Below are 25,000 nucleotides of genomic sequence, written 5' to 3'. Positions count from 1 at the left end.
CATAAAACCACAGCTGCCCAACTCACTGCAGAATTAAATGTGCACTTCGGCTCTCCTGTTTCCATCAAAACTGTTGGTAGGGAGCTTCACATGGTCAATATACATGGCCGGCTGATATAGCCAAACCCTTGGTAACTTATGCAAATGCTAAACGTCAGTTTCAATTGTGCCCACAGCAAAAATCTTGGCCGGTGCACCATGTGAAACATGTAGAGTTCTCTGATGAGTCCACCTTCACTGTCTTTCCCAGATCTGGGAAAGTTACAGTGTGGAGAAGCCCCAAAGAAGTGTAGCACCCAGACTGTTGCATGAAGCATAGGGGACGGTCAGTGATGGTTTGGGCTGCAATATCATGGCATTCCCTAGGCCCAATACTTGTGCTAGATGGGCGCTGGGTCACTGCCAAGGACTACCCAACCATTCTGGAGGACATGTGTATCCAATGGTTTAAACATTGTGTGCTGAAGGCGGTCACTTGCATCAGGATGATAATGCATCAATGCACACAGCAAGACTGGTGACAGAGTGGTTTGATGGACATGAAAGTGAAGTTGAACATCTCCCATGGCCTGCACAGTCTCCAGACCTAAATATTATTGAGTCACTTTGGAGTGTTTTGGAGGAGCGAGTCAGGAAACGTTTTCCTCTACCAGCATCATCGGCCTGGCCACTATTCTGCAGAATGGCTCAAAATCACTCTGGCTACTGTGCAGGACTTGTATCTGTGATTCCCAAGACCAATTGGCTGGAAAAAGAGGTCATACACCATACTAAACCTTTGTGGTCTAAAACTAGGCATTTCAGTTAAATTGCCCAATCCCTATATGTAACTTACTCCGAATGCGCGGGTGGTAGACCTGTCGGTCGGGTCTTCGGGGACGGCGCGGGGTGTTGGTGTGTCTTCTCCTCTGTTTCTCCTTGGCCTGTTTCACCTCTCTGTCATAATCATCCCTGAAAAATAATGATGACTATTGTATATTTACCATGTTTTAATAAACACATCCAATAATATCACATTAAAATGGCAAAATTCTAATTTAAGACAAGAATTATCTTTTGACATATTAAAACAATGTTTATTATCACAACGCTGCCCCTAAGTACTAAATGATTGTCATTTAAAATACTTTATATTTCTATGCAATTTTTAAACCATTCGGTTTTAAAAGCAATAAGCTTTTAACCATGTAATATACAATGAATGTTAGTATGACCATTTTTATTGTATAATATATTTAAAGTATAACCATTAAAATTACAATACGGTTATATAATTAAGCACAGGTCAGGATAAGCTATTTTTTATGAATAATTCTGTTTATTTTTGACATATGCTAACATTTATTGTACACAAATGTTATTTGAAACAATAGCAGACACTGGGCGGTGCAGTGGGTAGGGCTGTCGCCTCACAGCAAGAAGGTCGCGGGTTCCAGCCTCGGCTGAATCAGTTGGCATTTCTGTGTGCAGTTTGCATGTTCTCACCATGTTGGCATGGGCTTCCTCCGGGTGCTCCGGTTTCCCAGACAAGTCGTAAGACATGCACTATAGGTGAATTGGGTAAGCTAAATTGTCCGTAATGTATGTATTTGTGAATTAGAGTGTATGGGTTGCAGCTGGAAGGGCATCCGCTGCGTAAAACATATGCTGGATAAGTTGGTGGTTCATTCCGCTGTGGCAACCCCTGATTAATAGAGACTAAGCAGAAAACAAACGAATGAATATTTATCATATATAATGATGACAAAGATTATTTATGTTAAAATGCAATTTATGGACAAAACAGGTTTATATGTTGTTCGTTATTGATATTTAGCTTTTACATTCAGCTAAATGTGTTTCAAATTGAGGTTAAATTCATTGGAATATGTCCTGCTGAGTTTTATTTCTTTTTGTGAACAATAAAAAGTGACTTCCATACATTTTTTTTAAATTATGACTAATAAAAATACTCACTAAAATGACATTCACAACAGTTTTGACAGCCCTAAAATCTTGTCAGATATATTTAGAAAGTAGAAATATTTGCTGACATGTTTAAAGACTTTCTAAAGGCTCACATTGCACCGCTAAAATGCTCATTATTAATAATATAAGTGTTTTTCTTCTACTAGTGAGTGTTGTTGTGGACAGAAACCTGGCGATCTGATTCCTCCTGATGTGCTTCAGAAAGCCGTGGCTCATGTCCAAACGACCACCGGGCTTATATTTAACACTCTCCCCCTCCCCATCGCGGATAACCTCCATGGTTTCTGCTCTTTAAATGAAATTATTCCCGAAATGAATTCATTTTAGCACATTTATCTACAAACATTCTCTTTACAACATCTCGCCGCTACTCAATGGGGGTCGGTGATTCAAAAGCGTTGTCCGACAAAAAGCGACACCCGAGTTTGTTTGTGTTCCCCCCCACAAAACAATTTAGTCAGATTTTTTTCTGCTCATCTTTAAAACAAATTTTACGTTTTAAGTTAAAAATATAATTATAATCATACAATAGGGCGTGAGAGATCAAAGTAACACCATACGGTGTTTGTTTACGCATTCTGCTGTGTTTCGATCCCGGGTTTAGTGCTTGTCAGCCATCCTGTTCTGAGCGGAAGTGTAAGCGGGAGTTTTGGAACGCGTTCACAGTGCGTTCATTCAGCGCTGAATTTACTTGAACTATAGTTTTTATTTACCTTAAAATATGATCAGAGGCGTGAAACGAGAGAGGGATGTTGATGATGACGAAGAGGAAGGTATGTCTGGAGTGTTTATGAGCTTAGCAATACTTGGTATCGTTAGCTTTTGTAGCACGCGACAAAAAGATACACAGATAATCGTGTCTGTTTTGAATTGTGTGTTGATTTCGGCTTTTAAAATCTCTCAAATCTCCCCATCATAAAATAAAGCTCTCAAATAGAAGTAGAATGGTCTAAATAATAAAACTCGTGGTATTAAATGTTGCACATCTGAAAATAAACGTCGTACAAAAATAGTCTTTGTTTTGTTTTCCAGTTATAATATCAAAACGTGTTTAATTTTACATCCATCAACTGGAGATGCTAAATAAAACAGGCTTGATTGAGGTAAAATTGGTTTTATGTTCGCACATTCATTCAGTGACAACTGGTGACATGCTCCCTATATTGTTTACCATGTTACTTTGAATATTCGATTGGAATTAGCATGCAAGTATGACTTCAAAACAACATTACCACTATCTAATTCACTGTAAACAATGTACTTTGATAATCATTGGCTGCTAATATGATTTCCCTATTTAAAATTAGCAAAGGATACTTTCCTGAAATTATATTATTAAGGAGAATGTCTGAACATCCGAATATAAAACCAACTTTACCTCTATCTTTGAATATTGGGTCTGAAATCACATGCAAGTGTGACTTGAAAACAACATTAGCACTATTTATTTCACTGAACAATGTTGTACTTTGAGAGTCATTTTCTGCTAATATGACCATTCACAATTTGCAAAAAAATATTTTTGTGAAATTATATTAATGAGGAAAAAGTCTGAATGTGTGAATATACAACTAACTTTACCTCAATACAGGCTTGTTACTGAACAAAATTATGTGATATAATGGCTAAAACAAGAGCAGGCTTGGGTTCATTGGGGTCACGTAATATTTGCAGATTTATTTGTTTCAGTCAAATATTCACTTCGTTCAGCGATTATTTAGAAAATAGTTTGTTTAATGTTCGTTTTTGCAATGTAAGTATTTGATTTAAGAGTCATCGCTTGTTTTACAGTGTGATCAGAAGCTACATTCATTCATTTTCTTTTCGGCTTAGTCCCTTTATTAAACTGCGGTCGCCACAGCGGAATGAACCGCCAACTTATCCAGCATATGTTTTTACGCAGCGGATGCCCTTCCAGTTTCAACTCATCTCTTGGAAACATCCATACACACTCATGCACACACATACACTACGGACAATTTAGCTTACTCAATTCACCTGTACGGCGTGTGTCTGGACTTGTGGGGGAAACCGGAGCACCCGGAGGAAACACACGCAAACACGGGGAGAACATGCAAACTCCACACAGCAATGCCAGCTGGCAACCTTCTTGCTGTGAGGCGAACGTGCAGCCCTCAGAAGCTACAACAAACATTCATTCGTTCATTTGCTTTATAAACTGTACTGTAATTGTAGCTTTATACAATTCCTTGTGTTTACTTTAGACCAGGGGTCACCAAACTTGTTCCTGGAGGGCCGGTGTCCTGCAGATTTTAGCTCCAACCCTAATCAAACACACCTGAACAAGCTAGTCAAGGTCTTACTAGGTATACTTGAAACACCCAGGCAGGTGTGTTGAGGCAAGTTAGAGCCAAACACTGGCCCTCCTGAACTGAGATTGGTGACCCTTGCTTTAGACATTCAAATATTAAGAACATTTATTTTAGATGATCATCCCAAAAAGGGACAGTTCACCCTAAAATGAATATTTGCTTACCCTCAACAGTACAAGGAAACTCAAACGGGTGCATTTCCGAAAACTATCATTAGTCAACTAAAGTCGCAAGTTGCGTCTTTACAAACATAGCGTTTGTAACGTGTATGCTTGCAACTACACCTCTGGAGCTGTAGTTAGAAACACAGTTCCTGGCTGTGCTCTATTCCCAGTTATACCCCCTACACCCTATTTATTTACAACAGTCTAACATTTAAACTTGGAATTATTTAAAAAACAAACAAGCATTAAAGTCATCACTCTTTGGTGTAATTTGCTTTCAAAGTTCAGTTTTAGCGATCTTCATATTGACCATTGTGCTCCCTTCGCAGTGCACTTTGAAAACATTGAAGTCATTTTGAACACAGCCGTGGCTCATGACGAAAGCTAAAGGTGACCTATTATTAAAAAGCGGAATTTATGTTACGTCTCAAGCTTAGGAAAACAAAAAACATAGCATACGTTAATGCTTTTAATTTATAGTAGGGTATTTATTAAGTATCTGTAGTGTATTTGACATGAGCCTGCTGGTTAGAACATTTATACAGTAGTTTACATGTGTCCAATTGTAATAGTAGACTTTTTGGTGGTGAAGTGGTTAGTGCATTGACACATGCACTCCGGTGGTCACGGCGATCCGTGTTCGATTCTGCCTCGCGGTCCTATGCCGATTCGTCCCCTCTCTCTGCTTGACATTCTTTCCTGTCAATACTCTCTACTGTCCTATACAATAAAGGTGAAAACCCTGAAAAAATTATTATAAAAAATAATAATAATCACCATCATCATTAATATTATTATTAAAATAGGATTTTTTCATTTTCTAATAAATCATAAATATAAAATTTAATTTCTTAATAGATCGCCTCATCATTTATTTAATATGATTTATATATGATATCACAATACGTGTTAGCTTTTGTAAGTGACTTTGTTCATTTTAAATAGACTATGGAATATTCTCAATAATATTAGTAAAGGAAACACAGGCCCTATATGTGTAATTTACACATATTTCAATTAATATGAAAAACAAGTGCATGTTTTTACCAAAAATAATATTGGATTTTTTAAAAATGTGTGTACATGTAAAACAAAATGATTTGCTCAAAGAAATTATGGTGTTCTTTTCTAAAGAAGTTGTTACTCCACCCAGTTTAGAGCATCATTATGGGCGTTTTACATTATAACTAACATGGTTCAAATGATGGATCTGCAACAGCGAACTACGAGTTTTGGGAAACACTCGTCACTTCATTGTTCTTGTCCCATACGATGGTACTTTGAATATTGGGTCTGAAATTACATGCAAGTATTACTTCAAAACAACATAAGCACTATTAACTGACTGTAAACAATGTTGTAGTTTGGTAGCCATTGATTTCTAATTTGATTTCCCTGTTTAGAATTTGCAAATAATACTTTTCTGAAGTGATATTATTAAGGAGAAAGTCAGAATGTGTAAACCAGCTTCACCAGATTTTGTTAATTTTAAATAGACAATGGAATATTCTCAATAATATTTGTAAAAGAAACATCATACTACAACAGGATGCATCATACTATGATAGTTCAGCCGCGCGCTACGTCGTTGTTTGATAAACGCACCCCAGGTTGATTGAGGTAAAGTAGGTTTTATATTCAATAATTTTGTTCTTTTTTTTTCTTTTACAGTGACATTCTACTTTAAATATTCGGTCTAAAATAGCATGCAAGTAACTTCAAAACAACAGCACCGTATAATCGACTGTGATCAATAACAATATTGTAGCTACTTTGATAGTCATTGGCTGCTAATAAGATTTCCTTATTTTAAATGAGCAAAGAATACTTTTCTGAAAATGTATTATTAAGGAGAAAGTCCAAATATGAAAATAAAATCAACCCTACCTCAATTTCGCTCTAGTAATGTTCATTAACCTTTGCATACTGCAGTTTTCTGCTGCTGATGCTTGGAGTCATTTGCAGCAGACCTTAAAGCTCAACACTTTCAGTCCACGATCATCTTTTAAAAATTTAATTCAGTCAATAGTTCAAGATCACTGTGCTTGTTTTTTGTTGGTTTTATATGTTATTATCTGCATTTGTGAAATTGTTATTGTATTGTGTCCCTACTGCTTTGTACTGCATCTGCTTTTCATGTTGCCTCTTGGCCAGGTCGTCATTGTAAATTACTTACCTGGTTAAATAAAGGTTATTAATATAGGTTTGTGGCAAGTAAACACGACAGAATTTTCTGTTTTGTGTTAACCATCCCTTTAAAAGAAAAAATAAATTTAGCTCATCGTTCATTTATAATCAAGTGGTTCCCTTTTTCTGGTGTACACAAAATAAGATATTTTGAAGAATGTTGGAAACTGTAACCATTGACTTTCATAGCTGGAAAAAAAGTCAGTGTCTGCCGGTTTGCTAAAAATATTGTTTGTGAGAAGAAACCATTAAGAAACTTAAGGGGGGATAAATGATGGCGGAATTTTCATCTTGCTATTTACTAGTTTTAAGTTTGTCTTCATGAAACCTGTAGAAATGCTGGATATTGTTGGAAATGCTGGTAATGTTTAGCAGCAGAGATCTGCATGTTTGGATTATTACCACACAACTGCAATTCCTTATGAATGTTTTATATGCTGTCTTTGGCTAATTTCAGAAGTGCATGTGAAAGTGGGTCGCTCTTATGTTGAAGATCGCAGAAGCCGCCATTGTCCATATCTGGACACAATCAACAGGTTTGTTAAATTGAGGTAAAGTCGGTTTTCTGTTCGCACATTCGTTTAGTGACAACTTGTGTCACGTTCCCTAAATTGTTTACCATGGTACTTTGAATATTAGGTCTGAAATTACATGCAAGTATTACTTCAAAACAACATTAGCACTATTAACTGACTGTGAACAACGTTGTAGTTTGATAGCCATTGATTTCTAATTTGATTACCCTGTTTGGAATTTGCAAATAATACTTTTCTGAAGTGATATTATTAAAGAGAAAGTCAGAATGTGCCAGAATGTGTAAACCAGCTTCACCTCAATGTTTGTTAATGTGATTAAAGAATGTCTTTATTATTATACATCACTGTTGCTCGTCTGCTTTAACCGCCGCTCTTCTCTGTAGGAGTGTTTTGGATTTCGACTTTGAGAAGCTTTGCTCAATCTCTCTCTCACACATTAATGTCTACGCCTGTCTGATCTGTGGAAAGTATTTCCAGGGTAAGCGTGTGACCGACTAACCTCACAAAATTAGTCATTTTAGGCTGCAAATATATAAATAAAAGTCCCTGCAAAATCTAGGATTTTTGTTGAATGACTTGGATTTAAAAGACACCTAATATATTCAGTAATATCTTTTGTCTTGCAGTGATACATATTATTTACTAGTCATTTTGCAAGGTACTAGCAGTGGTGGAAAGAGTACTGAAAAATCACACTCGAGTAAAAGTACCATAACTTGCCCAAAATGTAGCGCGAGGAGAGTAAAAGAATTTGTTTTAATTATTATTAAAGTTATGAAAGATGCTGTGTTCACACCAGACTTGGCAAGCGTGAGTGAATCATGCTATTTGGCCCTAAATAGATGCGTGAACATTTTGGTTTAAGTCGTGCGTCAAATTAGCTTCATTCACGCATCAAATTTACTTCACAATAGATGCGGATACACGTCATGGGCTTCTGTCTGCCCGGTGACTCTAGCTTTGTTGCTCCACTGCAAGTTCACAGGATCCTTTTAGAGATGCACCAGCTGTGTTGAGTTCATCAACTCCTCCAGAAACTATACCTGGATGATGGAGGCTTTCAGAAGTGCTTCTGACTGAACCCAGTTTGATGAGCTGTTGTCTGGTGTCGGCAAGTGGATTTGCCCTCAGGACACCAACAACAGGCACTACTTCATAATCACCCCCCTACAAGAGCAAGCTCCTGATTGGTTAATACGGCGCGATTGTCCACTGAAGTAAAAATTTTCCAACTCGAGCGATTTGCGCGGTATGCACGTTAAGAACGTCAAACGAGCAAAACGCTGAACTCACACTGCTTCATTCACGCAAATTGCGTCATTTGCACCTCCTCAAAAGCGTGAATCGCGCCACAGGATGTCTATTCAGATATTTGCATTGACTTAACATGTAAATCACTTGATGCTTCATCCGTGTCCGGTGTAAACGCAGCAAAAAAAGTATCCCTTTTAAAAGTACTCAAGAGTAGTGAGTATTACACTGTGAATGGTTGGTGCTTTCACTTGCTGTTTGTGTGTAAACAAAACATTCTGTTGTGCATTTAGTTATTGTTTAAGGCCATTTGGTGATTATAGTTAAGTTAAGACGCTTAATTTTCAGTTACATATTTTTAGCTGTTTTGAAACGATGTATAAAACGCTATGGGAATATTTGGCCTGATGTTTTATTTTGCCTGTGTCAGGTCGAGGTCAGAAGTCTCACGCGTACATCCACAGTGTTCAGGTCGCACACCATGTGTTCCTCAATCTCCACACGTTAAAGTTCTACTGCCTGCCAGACAACTACGAGATCATTGACTCCTCATTGGAGGACATTACAGTGAGTACAGTTGACCTCTCATACATGTGTCCTGTGTTCTGCTGGCCTGAGCAACACTACTTGTCTCATTTTTGTTTCTTAATGCATCACAAATTAGTCGAGACACATATACATTCATACAATTGAAAAAAGAAAGAAAGAAAAAAAACAGAGATACTGTGTAAAAATATGTGTATGTAACCGGGGTGTGTAAATTGGAGACAAGATGGCATTAGAACCCCTGTGCTCAACCCTGTTGTTGCTAGAAGGGATACAACTGTGGCCGGAAGTTAACGATAATTATTTATAAAATTATCGATTAATTGAAATTTATTAAGGTCTACTCCAATCCCAAATCTCCCCCTCACAGTAATGTAAAACAGTCATTATACAGGGTATTATTCATATTATTTATTAAATTACCCATTAATTGTATTTTATTACAGTCTGCCCCTACCAACCCTAAACTACCCTTCACAGCAATGTAAAAAGAGTCATTTATATGATAATTATTTAGATTATTTATTAAATTATCTATTAAATTGTATTTTATCAACGTCTACCCCAATGCTAAACCTTGGTAAATGCAAGGCTAATTATGAAATCCAGGTATAAAACTGTATGATAACGTTTCAGATGACGTCCTACAGCTAATCAATCTGTCAGATTCTGGAGTGCATTACAGCTCTAAAGAAAATTATAAATGATCTTAAATAAAACAAATACATTTATAGAGATGGTATACAAGTATATAATTTCATTCACCTGGGAAATGGAGGCCACTTGAATTGTTTGTGAGCACAATTAAGTGCACAGCATGCTGTATTATCTGATAATTGTAGGAAATAATTCCAAAAGGCAATTGACCGTGCAAAGAAACATTAAACAAAACAAAAATACGATGAATATGCCGAGTTTAGCAGCTAATCAGCTGAAATCAGCTGAGGTGAAGTGACGGCGACCTGTGAGACCTAACTATCACTCAAGTGGCCACGCCCTTAATTACGCAAACTTAATATAACAATAAAGACTAAACGCATGAGTTATAAAAAATTCACCCCCTCACAGTTGTCATTAAGTGTAATATCACCTATATACACCAAAACCATCTTTTGTACCAGGCTGTAAACATGGGTTTATCAGCTGTAAAATTGGCCAATTTAGCATTGCAGTTAGTGAACATCTAGACTTCTGGAGCCAGCCCCCGAAGGCCAGTCGATGAATTGCAGTTTCAGTTACTTCTGTATTGGCTTAACGAAGGACAGCAGGATGTTGCCGCCTGCCTAAACCCAACCCTCACAGTAATGAAAAAAAAAAATGCTACATTGATGTATCTGCAGCTGTATCTCTTCTAAATGTTACCAGTTGTCCTAACAGAATGTTTATTCATTTATGTATTTACATTTTTTGTGTGATTTTTATTTATTTATTTTATTATCTATCTATCTATATATATATATATAATTTTTTTAAATAATTTTTTTCTTTATTTTAAAATGTCTATTTCTATTTTTAGTTGTTTGTATGTATATATATATATATATATATATATATATATATATATATATATATATATATATATATATATATATATATATATATAATTTTTTTTTTTTACCTAATATATAATTTTTTCTCTTATAGTTAGTAATAATAAAGCTTAAATAATTGTTTTCATTTAGTTTTATGATTCTACTTATGTTGTTTGTTTCTGTACACTATAAACATTAGCACTTAGTTTTTCTGAATTGCATGTAAATTTGGATTATACAGTTGTTGTATAATTGGTTCACATTGGTCAGTCATACATGTGGAAAATGGTTAATGTTTCTGCACTGCAAAAATTAAACAAAAGTTACTTTTTAACAACATTTTTTTACTAGCTAACTTAATTTTTTTTTATTTAAATAGTTTTTTTTCTTCCTCTTCCTTTTTTCAAAATATTTAATTAGTTTTTTGATGATTTTTTTCATTCTCATATCCCTTAAAATTGTATCAATCCATTTTTTGCTTGCTTCTATACACACACACACACACACACACACACACACACACACACCCACACCCACACACCATAACAAACAAATATTACTAATAAAGTTGATTGTTGTGCCAGTCAGTTTATATGTTTGGTTTTATGTAAGTGTTTTATGTAATAATTATCATGTCTCAATCAGCTCAAAAAGATCTGTTCACTGTTAGTGTTATACTACTAATTTATTCAACCGTCTTTCTTTTGTTAAATTCTGCATGCAATTACTAATTATGATGGCCTTTTAGCAGGATTGTTTTGCATCTCTGCTTCACCTTTGCTTTATTTCTGTATTTCAGTATGTGCTGAAACCCACGTTCACCAAACAGCACATCTCTGGATTGGATAAACAAGGAAAGCTGTACAGAGCCTATGATGGCACTACTTACCTGCCGGGAATTGTGGGTCTCAATAATATCAAGGCTAATGACTATGCTAACGTGGTTTTGCAGGTAGCAAAAACTACAATTTCTCTGCTTCTCTAAATCAATTTACAGTATTTACAATTTACAGTATTTAATGCAAGTATATTAGAAGTAACACTAATTAGCTAAAAATGAACAGTAGACCTTAAGTGTAAATCTTATATTTAGGCCTAAATATTCTTCAGTGTGTTTAGGTCACCTCTTGTTTCTTCTTCTAAGGCGCTGTCGAACGTGCCTCCTCTGCGAAACTACTTCCTGGAGGAGGAAAACTACCGTGGCATTCGCCGCCCGCCGGGCGACATCATGTTTCTGCTGGTGCAGCGGTTCGGGGAGCTCATGCGCAAACTCTGGAACCCCCGAAACTTTAAAGCCCACGTGTCGCCGCATGAGATGCTGCAGGCTGTGGTGTTATGCAGTAAAAAGACCTTTCAGATCACTAAACAAGGTATGCAGATAATAGTGTCAGTACTGGGCACCGCAGAACTGTGTTTCTCATGTCTGTTAGGAAGTCTGGAAATCTAGAAAAAAAAAAAAAACACATTTCTGGAAATTATGTTGGGATTATGATAAACTGTTAAAAAAACTATTAGCTTGTTAACCTTTCCATTATTTTACAATGATGGATTTGTTTTGTAATGTAATATATACAGTTAAAGTCCTGTAAATATTAGCCCCCCTGTATATTGTTTCCCCCATTTCTGTTTAACAAAGAGAAGATTTTTTTTGCCGTGCACAGCACGTAATATTTGACTAGATATTTTTCAAGATGCTAGTATTCAACTTAAAGTGACATTTAAAGGCTTAACTAGGTTAATTAGGGTAAAGTTAGTGTAATTAGTCGTCATTGTATAACAATGGTTTGTTCTGTAGACAATCCAAAACACATATTCCTTTAAGGGGCTAATAATTTTTACCTTAAAATGGTTTAAAAAAAATGTAAAACTGCTTTTATTCTAGCCTAAATAAAACAAGTAAAACTTTCTTCAGAAGAAAAAATATTATTGGAAATACTGGGAAAATTTCCTTGCTCTGTTAAACATCATTTGGGAAACAGATGGGTGAATCATTTTGACTTTAACTGTACATACAATCCATAAAAAATCTGAAAAGTTACAAAGAAGGCAGCATTAAAACTAAAAATCTAAGACGTTTTAGATGCCCTAACCTTTTAAAATTAATCAGTTTAAAGAAATTAAAATAAATGTTTGTGCTTAATGTTTTCAATAAATTTTACATGCATTTTGATCTTTTTTTTTTTTACTTTAACCAGTAACCAAATAATAATAATAATAATGGTCATTGCCATAAAATGGAATCTTGTAAACCAGGAGGGCTCAAACTCGGCCCTGGAGGGCAGGTGTCCTGCAAAGTTGAAGCCGCAGCCACACTGTACATTTCCTCCCATAGACTTCCATACATGTGAATGTGACAGACTGGAATAGCAAGCTTGTGCGACAGCTTTCGCAGTTCGCTGCGTTGGAAAGTTCAACCTTGGTGAACTCTGACCTGCGAAATTGCATCACGTGATTGCGTGAGACCAACAGAAGATCAAAACCTGACCCCTCTGTACAGAAATGTAAAATATGGACCAATCGTTCGCTTTTTAAATCGAAGTCTAATCTTTAATCTTGTTTAATCCCATCCCCTTTTCACAGTGCCGTATGACAGAATTTTGCTTGCTCAAACTCTAGTGTGATCGCAGCATTGCTAGGCTTTCTAGAAACATCATGAAGGTGTGTTAAGACAAGTTGGAGCAAAAATCTGCAGGAGGGCCGAGTTTGGGCACTTATGTTTTAAACTGATGTAGTGGTTTTTACCCACTAGGGGACGCTGTGGACTTTCTCTCCTGGTTCCTGAATGCATTGCATGGTGCTCTTGGTGGGACAAAGAAGAAATCATGTGAGTTTTGCTTTATGTGCTCATTTTTTCATGTCATTTCGATGTATTATGATATTTTTTTTATCAGCTAATAGATGTTCTTGTCTTCTGCAGCCATCATCACTAAGGCATTTCAGGGGTCCATGCGAATCTTCTCAAAGAAACTTCCCCATCCAGACTTGGTAAGTGCGTGCTGTTAAATCAGGTCTCTGAAGCGATTCTCTGTTAAATTATTTTCAACATTTCTCCCATTTTTTTATAGGCATATTCACAGTGGCACACACTAGAGAAAGTTTGAGTATTATTATTCTGTTTTTGTAGTGTTTTCCCTTTCAGTGCTTTATGAATGCATCATCTATGCCATTTGGATTGGTGTTTATATTAGTACATAACAAATGCTTTCATAATGCATGATTGTAAACGCTAATTTGTTCTAATGATAGGACAAAACATTCATTCATTCATTTTCCTTCGGCGTAGTCCCTTTTTTCATCAGGGGTCACCACAGCGGAATGAACCGCCAACTTATCCAGCATATGTTTTACACAACGGATGCCCTACCAGTTGCAACCCAGTACTGGAAAACACCCATACACTCTCATTCACACACACTCATACACTACAGCCAATTTAGTTTATTCAGTTCACCCAGTGCAGGGGTGTCCAAACTCGATCCTTGAGGGCCGGTGTCCTGCATAGTTTAGTTCCAACTTTCTTCAACATACCTCCTTGGAAGTTTCTTGTATAGCTAGAAAGATCTTGATTAGCTGGTTCAGGTGTGTTTAATTGGGGTTGGAACTGAAATACGCAGGACACTGGCCCTTCAAGACCGAGTTTGGACACTCCTGACCTAGTGCATGTGTTTGAACTGTTGGGGAACATAACGCCAACACGGGGAGAACATGCCAACTGACCCAGCTGGGACTCGAACCAGCAACCTTCTTGCTGTGAGGTGACAGTGCTAACCACTGAGCCACGGTGTCGCCCAAGACAAACCATATTCCCCAGGTTTCACAAACAAGGTTTAAGGCTAGTCTCAAGGTTTAAGCTGTCTCAACTCAAAATAACTTGCAGCGAGGTGTCTTGAAATACATCAGTGTCATTTTTTTCTCCAGGTGCACTCCAGTAATACATTTTTCTACGGCCATTTTTAGAAATTTGGCTTAAATAACCTAATTTAACTAAGGCCTAGTCCTGGCTTAATCTAAGCCCTGTTTGTGAAACTGGGCCATTATGTGTTAAATAATCGAGCTGTTTATGATGTCATCAGCAGGGGCGGGTATATAATATAATATATTACACTTATTATATTTATTATTAATGAAAGTATTATTATTATTATACAATTATTCTTCTAAATAATCTTAAATGTAACTGGAAAACAATGTTAAGACAACTGGAGTGATATGCTAAGATCATTTAAGAAATTACTTTCGCATAAATATTAATTTCATTTGAAGGAAATTCAATAGACAATTCAATAAAATACAAAAAAAGATGTTTCATAGAATTATCTGTTGTAGACTTGACACGTGGCAGCTAATTAGATTTATTAAGTCTTTACCTCCCTGACTCGTCATCCCTCCTTTTTGCTTCATACAAAAAATCTATCAGGAGGCTTGCTTAGTAAGATCACCATATTGTTTAAACTTTAGTTTTGTCGATTTGCAAAACAAAAAAGGCTGTTACACTGGTTTTAATACGCATGAGCGGCGCGTAACAAGCTTTTTTGGCGCGCATGTTAACTACCGGGACTCGCACCGGCAGAAGAGCAGCGTGTACGAGAGGCGCGCGGGTTTTCTGCGCACACGCAGAGATGCGTCAGTTTGCTTTTTGATTAAACACATTGCTTTCACCTGCATTGGTTCGGTTGCACATAGAGAATAACGTCTTTATTTCGGAATTACCACTCTTAATAAATACACTTGCATATGAAGTAAATCATATCTTTAAACAGGGTTCATACAGTCATGGAACACCTGGAAAAGTCGTGGAATTTTGACATGGCGTTTTCCAGGCCTGGAACGGTTTTGGAAAAACAGAAAAAGTTTAACAAATTAGTTTAACAAATATCTGTATACTTGAGGCGATGCGGTGGCGCAGTAGGTAGTGCTGTCGCCTCACAGCAAGAATGTCGCTGGTTCAAGCCTCAGCTGGATCAGTTGACGTTTCTGTGTGGAGTTTGTATGTTCTCCCTGCGTTCGCGTGAGTTTCCTCCGGGTGCTCCTGTTTCCCCCACAGTCCAAACACATGTGCTATAGGTGAATTGGGTAAGCTAAAATTGTCCTTGGTGTATGAGTGTGAATGAGTGTGTATGGTTGTTTCCCAGTGCTGGGTTGCAGCTGGAAGGGCATCTGCTGCGTAAAACAAATGCTGGATAAGTTGGCGGTTCATTCCGCTGTGGCGACCCCTGATTAATGAAGGGACTAAGCCAAAAAGAAAATGAATGAATGTATTTCTGTGATGTGTATTGTGATGTGAATACAGCTTCACCAGATGATTTAACAGGTTTATTTGGATTGATTGGGGGGGATTTTGCAGGGGAGTGAATCTCGAATAATATATAACAAATAAATTACAAGCATAGATAAAATATAGTAAAGATAAAAGTGAATTATAGTTTTCAGGTATTCACTATTCAGGTACGGATATTGAATAATCAACACTGCATAGTGTTTATTGTATATTATTTATTCTTTATTAAATTTACAAAAAATGACTTGTGGCCGGATGTTTTAAACGCTGAAATATTAAAATGTTCACACAGTCACAGGCCTTAAAGGGACAGTTTACTCAAAGATTAAAATGTACCCACTATTTACTCACGCTTCACTTGTTTCAATACAATAGGAGTTATTAAATTATGTTCTTTTTGTGTTCATTTAAACAAAAAAAAGATATCTCATAAATGTTTGAAACAAGTGAAGGGTGTAATGAAAAGTTATTTTTGGATGAACTATCTCTTTAAAAAATGCATGCAGATGATAAACTTTTACTCCATTATGATTAAACTCTATTCAACTATAATCCCGACATTGCATATCCTGCGATGTGACTATTGCAGATGCATATATCGCAAATATCAATGCTGAAACAATATATTGTGCAGCCCTAACTTGAATATAGGTTAGTTGTCTTTACTTCTTTTGTGTCCTTGGCCAAAAACTTGCTCTCAAATTATTAGTGCTGTGTAAACATGGTCAAAATCAATATAAAAACAAATGTAATCAAAATAAATAGTTGCTAATTCTATAATATGCTGTAATAAATTTAAACGTCATTGTTTTTCTTATCATTTACCAGGGAGTAGACATTACTTGAAGCATTAGGTCATAAAAATGTACTTGAAAGTTCTGGAAAAGTCTTTTTTTTTATTAGTTTTAATTAGTAAAAATGTGTATGAACCTTGTTTTAAGATGCATTCTTGTAGCTGAATACGAGTGTCTTGTAAAATTACTTGTAAAATATAATGTAATGTCATCATGGCAAAGAAACTAGTTATTTGAAATAAGTTCTTAAAACTATAACGTTTAAAATGTGTTAAATTCTGTCCATTACCCATCACTTGGGAAATATTTCCAAAATAATCCAAATTGCACAGGAGGGCTAATCATTTTGCCTTCAGCTCTATGCAAAATGAGAGAAGTCATTCATTCATGCGAGGATTCTCTGCGTGTTTGTTGCTGGCAGCCTCCGGAGGAGAAAGAAGCTCTTCTGCTGAAGGAGGAGTATCAGGAGGAGATGTCGGAGTCCACCTTCCTCTACCTGACCCTGGATCTGCCCACCGCACCGCTTTACAAAGACGAGAAGGAGCAGCTCATCATTCCTCAGGTCCCGCTCTTCAACATCCTGGGAAAGTTCAATGGGAACACTGAGAAGGTGCATTTTGACTTTTTAACCTTATCTGTCTGTCTGTTTGCTTGCTTGTTTATAAATAATTTTTGCTGTTCGGTAATTTAATTTCAACGTTGTTTGTAGTTTGAACATATTCTAAAAATTAAATGCAGATATTTAAAAGTATTACAAGCTAAATGGCAAGTACACACACACACACACACACACACACATGCACACAATTACTGTATGGCAGCGCACATTAGAGGTTTGCAAGCCCATTGAGTCCTGCTGGGTCCAGTCGAGCTGAACTTGGGCCAGCTTTAAATCTTTCGAGCTGCCTCCATTCAGAAGGGCTCATCCCTATGCCCTAATCCCTTAGGTTTGCAATCCAGAGTGTCAGCTTCAAAGGGATGAAGGGTGTTGTAGGGGTCTCTTTACAATGCACTTCTCGTCTTAATAAGACGATCCTAGAGATGTGCCTTTGTCCTGGTTTTTGTGCATTACTTGATGCCCTCAAAATACACCTGTAATGATGAACGTTGTGCAGACTGTGCTTTAATTTATATATGTACAGTTGAAGTTAGAATTATTAGCCCCCCTTTGATTTTTTTTTCTTTTTTTAATTATTTCCCAAATTATGTTTAACAGAGCAAGGAAATTTTCACAGTATGTCTGATAATATTTTTTCTTCTGGAGGAAGAAACCATTTTAAGGTCAATATTATTAGCCCCTTTAAGCTAATTATTTTTTCTACTGTCTACAGAACAAATCATCGTTATTCAATAACTTGCCTAATTACCCTAACCTGCCTAGTTAACCTAATTAACCTAGTTAAACCTTTAAATGTCACTTTAAGCTGTATAGAAGTGTCTTGAAAAATATCTAGTCTAATATTATTTACTGTCATCATGGCAAAGATAAATAAATCAATGATTAGAGATGAGTTATTAAAACTATTATGTTTAGAAATGTGTTGAAGAAATCTGCTCTCCGCTAAACAGAAATTGGGGAAAAAAAATAAACGGGGCTAATAATTCTGACTTCAACTGTATGTGCTTATTTATTTATGCATGTTTGTATTTAGCCTGTGTATATATTTATACTTTTCATTTATTTTATGAGCATTTTATTTATAACTCTGTTTTATTTATAACTTTGTTCATAAATATTGCACTACTTGCCTCGAAAAATACTATACTTTTATTTGTAAAGTCAACCTCCAGTTGTCATTTTGTGACCCCAAACAACTTTCCTTTGTTTTGCTAAAACCTTTAACCTTTTGTTAAAGAAACAATAAATCCTAAAATGAAAGAAAAAAACAACATTATTTTAAAACCTTAAACTTATTTTTTGAGTAATTTTTTTTTTCGATTTGCAAAACAACCAACAACAAAAATAAAAACCTTTCTGAAGTGCCCTTGAATTTCTTCATTCTGAAGGGCCCTTCAAAGTGGCCAGTTTTGAGCATTTCATTTTGGAACGACACTTCAATATGGCTTTTTTGTTTAATCTCGTTTGGAATGCGCTGTCAGGCTGCGTCCAAAATCGCATACTTCCATACTATATAGTATGTTAAAATCTGTATGCGAGCCAAGTAGTATGTCTGAAAAACCGTATGCGAGAAGTATCTGGATGACCTACTACTTCCGGCGAGATTCTGAAGTGCGCATCCGATGGACGCTATGCCATACCATGATGCCACGTGAGAGAATTCATGAATAGGAGTGAAGTGACGCAGCTGATGTGGGTAGGTCACGTGATCATGACAAATGCTGCTCACTTTCATACTATATAGAACGGACATTTCTAACGGTCGTCTAGTAAAATTAAATTTTGTATATATATATTTTTTAAAGATTTTATTTTTAGCCTTTTTGTCGTTATTAGATAGGACAGTAATGAGACAGGAAGCGAAGTGGGAGAGAGAGAAGAGGGGGTGAAATGTCCTCGAGCCAGGATTCGAAATTCGGATGCCCCTAGTAGCTACTGCACCATATGTCGGCGCGCTAACCACTAGGCTATTGCGCCGACAGTAAAATCTAATTCTAATGTAGCACCTATTCAAGTAGATGGTGATTTCAGACGCAGCTTCAGTGTTACCATTTACCCTAATCCTATTCTTAGTTTTTTTTCTGGGCACATTTGGTTGTTCTGTGCAACTCCTAAAAGAGAGAGAGAGCACTTTCTGGAGGATATTTACTGATCACATCACTGTACTATTCTCATATGATGTGAGACGCAAATGTTATTTTATCTTGATGTATCGTTCAGCCCCAGCGTTAAATCAGGCCTTGTTTAGTCATCAGCTGTACTCATCTAGTGAACTCTCCCATTAACTCTTTACAGGAGTACAAGACGTACAAAGAGAACTTTCTGAAAAAGTTCCAGCTCACCAAGCTTCCTCCGTACCTCATCTTCTGCATCAAGCGATTCACCAAGAACAACTTCTTCGTGGAGAAGAACCCAACTATCGTCAACTTCCCCATCACGTGTGTTTTCACGCCTCAGCTAGACATTCATGCAAGCTCTTTGTTTAAATGTAGTTTAATTTCAATTTTCTCTGCATTGTAAATCAGGAATGTTGACCTGCGCGAGTATCTGACAGAAGAGGCTCAGGTCACAGAGAAAAACACCACCTATGACCTGGTGGCCAACGTCGTCCATGATGGAAAACCCACTGAAGGCTCCTACAGGATCCATGTTCTGCATCATGTGAGTGTTTTCATAACCAGTGTTGGGGGAAGTTACCTTTTAAAGTTATTCATTACAATATTGATTTGTGTTCACGACGATTGTGAGCCCTATCATACACCTGGCGCAATAAGGCGCAAGACGTGTTTGGCACGATTTGTTGATATTTTCAGACCAGCGCAACCCTAATTTTCATGTTTTGCAAATTCATTTGTGTCGCTTTGTGGTCTCATGGGTGTGCCGGTCTAAAAAGGAGGTGTGTTAAGACGCATTCTTGGTGCATTGCTGTTTTGAGGAACTGAAATAGTGCACCATTGACCAACTAAATTCTGCTCTAAAGTCCAACGCAGAGCGCGTTTGCTAGTGTGTGTTAAATAAGTGCTAGTGTCTGATCGCCAGTGTATGATGTGTATTGTGTGTTTGTTTGGCAGGGCACAGGGAAATGGTATGAGCTTCAGGACCTGCAGGTGATTGATATTCTTCCTCAGATGATCACACTCTCAGAGGCCTACATACAGGTTTGATTGCTTTCACTTATAACGGTTTGGGATTAAAATACGGGAGTGGATGATATTTAGTAATATGTGAGTATTATGTGATGGTTTGTTTACACTCAGCTGGTGTGGTTTTGTTGTTTCTTTTGTGTTGAATTTAAATGTATTTTACTGTGGAGCGCAGTTAGACCATACTATTTACAATTGAAACCCATCATGCAGTTCTGTATTGAAGGAATTCATTGGGCTCTATTAAATCTGTTGTTTTAAACATCATTATAATTTTTTGGGGTTCAGATTAAAGATTAATGAATCAAATTTAGTGATTCTTAAACTCATGTCTAATTAATTTGAATCACAAAACTTATGATTGACTGAGAATTTCGATAACAGAAAATATATATTTAAGGTTCTGTGAAATCCCTCTTTTTTTTCACTGATTTAATTTTAATTTCTACCAAATTGTGTGTTTTCTCTTTAGATTTTTTTTGTATTCCATTTAAATGATTAAATTCGACATTAATAATCAAAAAACATGTCTAGTCAACTGAATTCATTAGTTTGATGTAAATGTTTTTGTGTTAAATTCATATTTTATTTATTATGGTCATCAAATGAAGGCATAAAACATTAATAATTTAATCTTTGAGAATGAAGCTTCTTTTTATTGCTATTATTATATTTATATTTTTGTTTATTACTTGATAAAATGTATAAAACTGTAATTATTCCTAACAAAACCTGTTAATAACAAGCATACATGTATGAGTACTATAACAAGTATTAATATTACAGTCTACAGGTACAATAGTTTTCCACTGAAATGAATTTCACTGAAACTGAGTTTCATTTCTGTCATGATTTCAAGTTAAACTGAACTTTGATTTCTACTTTGTCAGGGTTTTTTTTATTATTATTTTTAAAAATAATTGTTTTTTTAGGGGTTTTCACCTTTATTGTGATAGGACAGTGGAGATTTAGAAACAGGAAAGTATGTGGAGCAGAACTAGGGGAGGGGTCGGCAAAGGACCTCGAGCCGGGTCGCCGTGAACACAGTGCCATGTGTCGACGCACTAACCACAAGGCTATTGGCGGTGACTTGTCAGGGTTTTTTGATGACCTTTGGGTTTATGTGTGTTTATAATATTAAGTTCAAAAATACAGCAAAGTGTATGAAATTATTGCTATTATTTTTTTCCATCATTCACTAATAAGATTCATGGTGAGCAAGCAGGTTGTTAAAATGGAAATGATGTCTGATCATCTCCTTTTACATATGTTATTAGATTAAGTCTGTGTTTTTGTCTGATATACTTTATATCAGTGTTTCTCAAAAGTGGGTCGGGGAGTGTGTTGTCAAAAAAACAACAAAAGTTTAATTTTTAACTTATTTTGCTTATTCAGGACTTTTATTTTGAAATGTGCGCGAGACAACCGTACCGTTTGACATGTGAAATTTCATTTGATTATAGCAACAAATATGTCTAAGCGCAAGTACGACCCCGAATATGTAAAGTATGGATTTACATATATTGACAACAAAAAACCTCAGTGTGTCACATGTAGTGAGGTGCTTTCACAGGAGAGCATGAAACCTTCGAAATTAAAATGACATTTAGAAACCAAACATCCCTGTTGCAAGGACAAACCTGTGGACTATTTTCAAAGACGACTCCAACAGCTGAGGGCATCACAAAAGTGCATCCGTTTTGTTAAATGACAGCAATAAAATATTGTTTATTTGTAAGTCTTGGTGATTTATCTGTCACTGCTTGTGTATATTAACAAATAAATACAAATTAATTATAAGTCCTAAAATTGTAGTTCCTAAAAATTTGGGTCGCGGCTTGATGACCATGTAAAAATGTGGGTCCCATAGCCAATCCAGTTGAGAAGCACTGCTTTATATAGTTTCCTAAACATAGTCAAAATCATATGAAAAATCTTATCTTACATATGTTAATTGTATTCTCTCATGAAATCATCAGCTATCAGAAATGTTGCTTCCCTCTTTTTGTTGACTCTAGTTTCTATCTGACATCTCAAATATTTTGAGGAACTTTGCACCTTCCGGTTCACAAGGAGTTTAAGTACATTTATATGTAACTTTAATTAAAGGACCTAAAAATGAAAGGTAATCCCTCATTGTCATTAACTTTTTCACCCTAAAGCACATTTTATGTAGAAACCATAGCTGCGTCCAAAATCGCATGCTTCCATACTATATCGTACGCTCAAAACAGTATGCAAGCCAAGTAGTATGTCCTAATTCATAGAACTCGAAAATCAGTATGCAAGAAGTACCCGAATGACCTACTAACTCCAGTGAAATACTGAAGTGCGCATCCGATGGACGCTATGATATCCCATGATGCACCGCGAGAGAATTCCCGAATGGGAGTGAAGTGACGCAACTGACATTGAACATCTGCGTTCCATTCATACTACTCTCATTCATACTGTATAGCAGTGTTTCCCAACCCTGTTCCTGGAGGCACACCAACAGTACATATTTTGAATGTCTCCCTTATCTGACCCATTAACTTCAGGTGTTGGAGTCTCTTCTAATCTTCTGATGAGTTGATTCAGGTGTGTTTGATTAGGGAGAGGTTGAAAATGTGTACTGTTGGTGTGCCTTCAGGAACAGGGTTGGGAAACACTGCTGTACACAATGTACTTTTCTAACAGCAGAGTAGTATGTTTAAATTCAAGTGTAGTGCCTACTGAGTAGAAGGTGATTTCAGACGCAGCCCATGTGTTGGAGATCTAACGTGGTTGAGGCTTCATCAGAAACATGTACACTCTAAATGTTCACTAAATTCTTCTTTTGCAGATTTGGAAGAGACAAGATAAGCAAGATGGAGCGAAAAGCCACACAGGAGCATAAGAGGACTGAAAAAACACAGCATTGGAGAGACTAATATGAACACATCACTCCTGTTCAGAGGTGAATCAAACACACCACATGTTTCACCAGTGAAGAGACTGAGTAAAACACACAATGAGAAAAGAGATGCAAAAACTCTGACATGTTTCATCACACGTAACTGAAGAATGAAGGTGAATATGACACATTTCTGTATTTTTTAAAGTCTGCTTAATTGTGATGTTTGGCAGTGTGTAGTATGGGTTGTTTTATTAAAGTTTTCAAAACTACATACCGCGTCTTTAATTTGAGATATTTATTTAGAAAAATAATCAAAGCAGAAATATTTTTATGTTGCTTTTGTTCTGAATTTGCACTTCATTCAATATGCCGAAGCAAAAAATGGTTAAATCAATATTAGTATTGGTGACATGGTGGCTCAGTGGTTAGCATTGTCACCTCACAGCAAGAAGGTCAATGCTTTGAGTCCCTGCTAGGCCAGTTGGCATTTCTGTGTGTCCTCAGGGTGCTACGGTTTCCAAAGTCCAAACACATGCACTATAGGTGAATTGGATAAACTAAATTGGCTATAGTGTAATGTGAGAGTGTATGGGTGTTTCCCAGTACTGGGTTGCAGCTGGAAGGGCATCAGCTGTGAAAAAAATATGCTGGATAAGTTGACGGTTCATTCCGCTGTGGCGACCTCTGATTAAAGCTACGGTCACACCGGGCTTTGTGTGTGCGAAATTCTGTCGTGCGGCGCTGCGAAAAGGGGCGGGATTAAACAATTTGTTTAGACATTTAAAAAAGCAAGCCATTGCTCCATGTTTTAAATTTCTGTACAGAGAGGTCCTGTTTTGATCCTCGATTGGTCTCACGCAGTCAAGTGATGGAATTTCGCAGGTCAGAGTTCACCAAGCTTGAACTTTGCACCGCAGCGAACTGCGAAACAACGCATGACCCTGCGTTTCCGGTCTGACGCATTGGCGTGCGTATGAATGGAAGTCTATGGGAGGAAAAGCCCTGTGTGACCGCAGTTTTAAAGGGACTAAGCCGAAGGAAAAATAATAAATTAATCACTTGTTTTGTCAATATGATTGTGTAATGTGACATATTTCAGATCTCAAAAAAGCACCAACTCAAACAGAAGTATAAAACCAAGCATAGCTGTTTATTGATTATTTTCAGCTACACTTATGAAGCAACAAAAACATCTTTTAAAAAAACATACAGTAAATGTCGCTTTTAAGGATTACTTTTATTTTTACATCCTCTAAATATGTCATGTAAAAATGAACATCATCTCAGTCTGAAAACGAGGAAGTAAGAGTTTAATATAGTTTTACTCAAGATGTTGGTTAAGTTGACTGGTTTCCTATTAAATGTTTATCCAGTGTGGTTTGGATTATTCTACTAAATGTACACTATTGGTCAAACTTTGTAGCACAGCCCAGATTTTTAATGTGTTCTTCTGCTCACCAAGCCTGTATTTATTTGACCCAAAGTACAGTGAAGTTAGCTTGCATTGCTAGTTTTGTGCTGAACAATTCATCTGTGCATGTCATGAAGAAAAAATAATAGTTTGCTCTTGTAATCTTTAATAGAAATCTGAAAATGCACTTCCTGTTTGTTTTCAGTTACATACTCAGATTAGATCTGTCTGAGGTAGTGGGCGGGGCTAACATACTTAACCACGCCCCTCCAGCTGTCAGTTTTGACAACAAATGGCGAGGAGGAGGAGTCTGTTAGGTTGTAATGTTTTTCACTCATCTTTCTGAATGAAATGCCTACT

At 36.6% G+C, this 25,000-nt stretch overlaps 3 protein-coding genes across 4 annotated transcripts in view; 1 reads left to right on the top strand and 2 right to left on the bottom strand.

The window, feature by feature from the left end:
- c5h2orf68 (chromosome 5 C2orf68 homolog) overlaps positions 1 to 2,360 on the bottom strand; it is a 9,038-nt gene extending 6,678 nt beyond the window's left edge. The window contains exons 1-2 of the mRNA XM_056458831.1: positions 2,138 to 2,360; positions 836 to 951 (exon numbers count right to left, since the gene is read on the bottom strand). Of these exons, the coding sequence (XP_056314806.1) occupies positions 836 to 951; positions 2,138 to 2,247 (226 nt within the window). The 5' untranslated portion in view covers positions 2,248 to 2,360. The remainder of the gene's footprint in view (positions 1 to 835; positions 952 to 2,137) is intronic.
- Positions 1 to 25,000, bottom strand: part of sftpbb (surfactant protein Bb) — a 298,486-nt gene that overhangs the window by 247,496 nt on the left and 25,990 nt on the right. Inside the window, exon 10 of one of the 2 annotated variants that reach the window (XM_056458830.1) lies at positions 24,393 to 25,000. This exon is cut by the window's right edge and continues 403 nt beyond it. The exons of the other annotated variant lie outside the window; for it this stretch is intronic. The gene's annotated coding sequence lies outside the window, so the exon portion shown is untranslated. Of the gene's footprint in view, positions 1 to 24,392 lie in introns of those variants that run through there. 2 annotated transcript variants of the gene reach the window in all.
- Positions 2,604 to 23,498, top strand: usp39 (ubiquitin specific peptidase 39). Its single transcript, XM_056458826.1, has 13 exons — positions 2,604 to 2,741; positions 7,110 to 7,188; positions 7,572 to 7,666; positions 8,870 to 9,006; positions 11,317 to 11,469; positions 11,662 to 11,887; positions 13,267 to 13,341; positions 13,435 to 13,502; positions 17,011 to 17,199; positions 19,504 to 19,646; positions 19,734 to 19,869; positions 20,280 to 20,366; positions 23,176 to 23,498. Exons 1-13 carry the CDS (start codon positions 2,690 to 2,692, stop codon positions 23,227 to 23,229), a joined length of 1,494 nt encoding a protein of 497 aa, XP_056314801.1. The 5' UTR covers positions 2,604 to 2,689; the 3' UTR covers positions 23,230 to 23,498.

The sequence above is a fragment of the Danio aesculapii genome, chromosome 5, assembly GCF_903798145.1.
Source record: "Danio aesculapii chromosome 5, fDanAes4.1, whole genome shotgun sequence".
NCBI classification, from domain to species: domain Eukaryota; kingdom Metazoa; phylum Chordata; class Actinopteri; order Cypriniformes; family Danionidae; genus Danio; species Danio aesculapii.
Note: the sequence above shows the minus strand (reverse complement) of the source record. Positions and strands in the feature narration are given on the sequence as shown.

Excerpts from the sequence above, each read along its gene's own strand:
- usp39 (XM_056458826.1), top strand. The coding sequence starts at position 2,690 with ATGATCAGAGGCGTGAAACGAGAGAGGGATGTTGATGATGACGAAGAG. Across the intron at positions 11,888-13,266 it reads CTTTCAGATCACTAAACAAG|GGGACGCTGTGGACTTTCTC; the intron begins GTATGCAGATAA and ends TTTACCCACTAG. Across the intron at positions 19,870-20,279 it reads GGATCCATGTTCTGCATCAT|GGCACAGGGAAATGGTATGA; the intron begins GTGAGTGTTTTC and ends TTTGTTTGGCAG.